The 5,080-nt window shown below is 40.1% G+C and overlaps 1 protein-coding gene across 1 annotated transcript in view; it reads left to right on the plus strand.

The window, feature by feature from the left end:
• tacr1a (tachykinin receptor 1a) overlaps window positions 1-4,289 on the plus strand; it is an 85,064-nt gene extending 80,775 nt beyond the window's left edge. The window contains exon 5 of the mRNA XM_037979062.1: window positions 819-4,289. Coding sequence (XP_037834990.1) covers window positions 819-1,041 — 223 coding nt within the window. The 3' untranslated portion in view covers window positions 1,042-4,289. The remainder of the gene's footprint in view (window positions 1-818) is intronic.
• Window positions 4,290-5,080: the final 791 nt, after the last annotated feature.

Genomic DNA, 5,080 nt, shown 5'->3' on the forward strand with positions numbered 1-5,080 from the left:
GTCTTTTCCATGGTGGGTATCGAATCTCATGGTTGTTCTTATAGCCAAGCATCTCCAGGATCACAGATGCTGAGTTGTACATCAGCTCATTGGTTTCCGTTATGGTGGTGGTGGGAATTGTTCTCAATGCTGCATTCACATCTATATATATATTTTTTTTTCTGTCCTGCCTAAATTTATTATTTAACATATTTTTATATATCTGTATTTAATTTTCCTCCTTGTCTTCACTTTGTGTTTGTGGTGTCTTGTATTGTATTGTATTGTATGTATCGTACAGTATTACATGGAATAGCAGCTGAAGAAGTAGATGCCACAGATGTAGATGTATTTTTGTCATTTCTATACCAACTCCAAATGTGTTAATGAACATAAGGGCACTTTAGTTACACATGAATGGTGTGCCGTATGACAGTGCTTTTATCATTACTTTTATTTCCCACTTCACACCTGTTCTGCTAAACTATGTGTTACTGCAATTCTAATGTAAACAGTTTTGCTAAAATGGGAAGATGTCCATGTTGGCAGCTTGTGAATGTGTATTCTGTAGACTTTACATTCCAATGTTTTCTTGCCATACTTTGACAGATCCTCACTGGATTTATTACAACTACACATATTTTTTTATGGCATCATTGTTACCTTACAAAAAAATGTTCATATACACAAGCAGCAAGTCTCTTTGGAAACTAAAACCATTTTTCTGATCACCAGACATGTTCCAACAGTTACTCTTCAGCCCAGTCCTGAAGGAAAACATTCGGATCTTTGTCATACATACCTTTTAAATCACACTCTTCTGTGCTTTTCTTCCACAGGTTTCGTGCTGGTTTTAAACAAGCATTCCGATGCTGTCCCTGTGTTCCCCAAGGTTCTTATGAAGGCCTAGAACTCAAGTCCACCCGCTACCTTCAGACCCAGACAAGCGTTTACAAAGGCAGCCGAATGGAGACCACCGTATCTACCGTTCTTCATGACCCAGAACAGCTCAAAGTCAAGGGTAATGGTGATCTTGGGCCTGGCGGTATCAGAGACATCTAGTTTCTTCTCCAGTAAAAACCTGCTGTAATAAACCTCAAGTACAGGCAGAATTTTACCAGACAACAGAAAAAGTGTGTGAGTTGACTGTTCATATCACTGCTTTTCCTTACAAGAGTTCATGGGAAGTACAGAGTGAATGTGTGACTTTCTCTATGGGTGACTGTGAGTTTCTGATGAATATTTTTCCAGTGTGCTCACTAGAAAAACATGCTGGTAAATTGGGTCCCTATTCTGAGAGCACAGTCCATACCCCCAACCTTCTTGTAGAAAATACTTGTGCTTATTTCCTTTAAAAGAATAATGTTTATCGTAATTTAGAGTGAATATCTTTGTGCCAAATAGTAACGAAAAGCACTCCATCAACATTTGCACATTCCAGTTTGAAACCCAAACTGAAGCAGATGCTAGCAACTCTGATCTTCACAGCTTTCTGCTTGCCTTCTCTCAGTGCAGAGAGCGAGTTCACGCATCCTCAATCACTCAAGCTGTGCGATTTCACACAATCTATTTTGGATTTCCGTTTCTGTATAACCTGAAGCAGGCATGTGAACACAGCAGCACCAAGCAGTTTTAACAGGGGACGTTCCAGAAAGAGGGAAAATTTCCCCAACCTTTATCAGAGAAAAACTGGTGATCACAGGCACTCTTGTTATAAACAATAACAAAGGCTCTACCATACAGGGAGCTGAGGACTGAGGAACAAAGCATAAAATCAAAACCTTGCTTTTGAGAGTTTGTGCACGCATGTGTGTGCATGTGCAAGCCGATCAGAATGCCAACTCTTATCTCGCAGGGCAGAGCTGGATCAGCAAAACAGCATGCAGAATGTGTGTCTGTCTGGCTGAAAGAGTGCTCTAAAGATCCCCTGCAGGCTTTGCTGAAAAGTTCTGGCAATCAGCAAAAATACCAGCAGCAACTGGCTCATCTTTCATCTGGTACAGCATTGACTTCAACAGCTGGCAGCATAATTTTTCTGAAAACACAGAGCCTCTTAATGCTGAAGAAGCATCTGCTGACACAGAAGCAAGAGCAGTTTTAACTTAAGCCTAGACTGCTCAAAGAGTAAACTTGTATTCCACAAACCATTGGTTTTAAACACCATGTATAACTAATCAACTTTCAGTCCTTCAAAACTTCTCAGTGTTTGTCAAACACAAGTTTATGGTGTTTCACTTTCAAACTGTGATATAATTACAGAACAAAGCTGCTCTGGTCTTAACCTGACTGCAAAATATGCTCTTTATTATGAATACAATATAGAGCCCTGGCAGTAATGTCATCAAGTCTGTCATGATAGATGGCAATTTGCCATGTACTGCCTACAGCATACAGTTAGTACTCATAGTTGATCTTGTAGATATTTTTCTTAGTAAAAAAAACAGGGTAAGACATTGCACTAGAGATTGAATTCTGGGGTTTGAGCCTGGACTGTGATCACCACACTCTGAGCCTCACACCAAACCTCCACATGCAGCTCATTGTCAAACCTTGTCCAGCCCTCAGAGCAGGACACCGAGATCTCGTTCTTTGGGATGGAGGCATTCAGGGACATGTGGTGGTGCGTTAATTGGGTAGCTGGTCCCAACTAAAGTTTGATTCAGGTAACTGGGCAACCCACAACAAAAAGGCAATTTGTTGTCAGACAAAGGACAGACAGGGAAGCACATTTCCCAGGTGATGGGAGGGTGTACCCCACACATGAGCCTCCAAAAAAGGGATAACTAGGAAAATGGACACCCACCTATCCTCACTCTGTCCTGGATGAACATTGGTGACATCCTTCTCACTTTGTTTATTCATTCTTTGGATCCTGTTTGCCTACTTGGTTGGTACCTGTTGTTGAATCATTCCTTGCCAACCTTCACTGCATCTTTGCTCAGGTGGACTAAAGCTCCAGAACTTACAACTCCTGAGTTGGGCACCCTTGTCAGCAAGAGACCGAGCACACACTTGGAGGGGCCTTATTAATGCGATTTTGTAAGCAAATAACCTTTTATTTTAAATGACTACTTCACTTCCCATACTTTGGATTTTAACTTTCTAACATAAAACTGGCAGAGTGTTGGTGAGTCTAGCTTTTTCTGAACTTTTCCCCTTACTTAAGGGGAGTAAAGGAGGAGTAGCAGCTATTTTTAAGAAGTACAGGCTTTTGTTTGAGCATGAGACAACTATTTTGCTAGTTTAGGGGAAAGTTACCCAGTTTTTCCAGGAATCACACAACATCGTATAAACCAACAAAAAAAAATCTTGCTGTCCAACATGAGAGATAAACATAGATCACATGATTTTGTAACGTAAGCTGAATGACCTCTATAGCTAGATGGTGTCTGTGGTGCACCCAGTATTAGCTGATTGCTGTTAAAGTGACCAAACTCACCCTTGATATGCTTTGTTTGTCGTGGGGTTGATCAGTTTAGTCAAATATTCACATTTTGTGAGGGGTCGCTCAATCAAAATGTAATCTTGCTGTACAAGAAGTGACATGTAAATATCAGGTCTAAATGTCTTTGTTGACCTTTTTGCCCAGATTGTGGAAAGTCAGTGATGTGTAGCTCTTTAATATGCAGCGATGTGCCTTGCTGCTTTGCATAATGTCTGTGAAAGTACAAGGAGAGCATAGGAGCAGTTCAGTCTGCCGACATTCAGGGAAAAGATAGTTGGGTAAGGGGCCGCAGACACCTACTGGGACAATCTGTCACATTCTGCAATAATAACTCTCCACCATACACCAATTTACTACCACTGAAAAGAATATACTAAATTTAAAAGCTTGTGTTACAATATTCTTCATCAAATCTATTTAATAGTAATGTAGTTTCTATGTAGTTATTGCAACTGTGGCATCTGTGAAAAAAAGTTTATATGTAAAGATTTTTGATAGTGCATTTCTTCATAAATAATTAGTGGAATAAATTAAAGTCAAAATGTTTTACAAAGCTCCTGCAGTGAGCTTAACAGCTAAATCTACTAAATTTACATATTTGCTGTGTGCAGAACAAACACAAGCTCAGTTAGACACATCCGCCAAACAGCAGATCTATCATTAATCAGCCATTAGCCCACATGATGCAAAGAGCACAGCAAATTCAAACAGTCGCAGTGAGCCACCATTAAATAAGGGAAATGGTTGTGTCACATTTTTACTTATGAAAATATGTTTCAGAATGGACACCTTTGGCGACATGCACACACAAAAGAAAGTGGTTACATTTTACATTTGCACACAAGCATACACACACAGAGCAAGAGAGAGAGTCATGGGAAACAGAAAGTCTTCCCTTTTGTAATTTCAAGAATTAACATATCAGAACATTAAAAAGAAAAATCTGATCTTCATCAGGTTCAAAAATTATTCTAATTTAACCTCAAGCATACAAAAATGCACAACAGATTCCATCATGTAATTTCTTTATCAAACAAAAATGAAGCCAAAATCAGAAAGCTATGTGTGAAAAACAAGGTCCACCCCACAATCCAGCAGCTTGTAGAACCTACTTTAGCAGCAATACCTTTGAAGAATTCATTTCTCTCACATAGTTGTGGAGAAATTTTGGCCCACTCTTCTTTTCGATGTCGTTTCAGTTCATTGTGGTTTTCAGTCATTTGTTTCTGCTCAGCTCTCTGAAGGTCCCACCACAGCATTTCAGTCAGGTTAAGGTTCTGGACTGTGACTGGCCCATTCCAACACCTTGATTCTTTTCTTCTTCAGTCATTCTGTTGTAGATCAGCTGCTGTGTTTGGGATCATTGTTCTGTTTCATCATGACCCAGTTTGGTCCAAGCTTCTGCTGTCAGACAGATGGGCTCACATTTGACTCCAGAGTCTTTTGGTCTACAGAGGAGTTTGTGGTTGACTCAATGACTGCAAGGAGTCCAGGTCCTGTGGCTGTAAACCTTTGTGACTTCTGCTCCATATGTTTCACTCTCATTCACACACAGGTGCTCTGTTTTACTATGGCTGACTTTCGTTCCTCGTCTTTCAAGTGCATACTTTCATCTCTCTGAGTTCTCTTCCACCTGTTCTCTGTTCTCACCACAGA

Source organism: Kryptolebias marmoratus, linkage group LG1 (assembly GCF_001649575.2).
Source record: "Kryptolebias marmoratus isolate JLee-2015 linkage group LG1, ASM164957v2, whole genome shotgun sequence".
Lineage (NCBI taxonomy): Eukaryota > Metazoa > Chordata > Actinopteri > Cyprinodontiformes > Rivulidae > Kryptolebias > Kryptolebias marmoratus.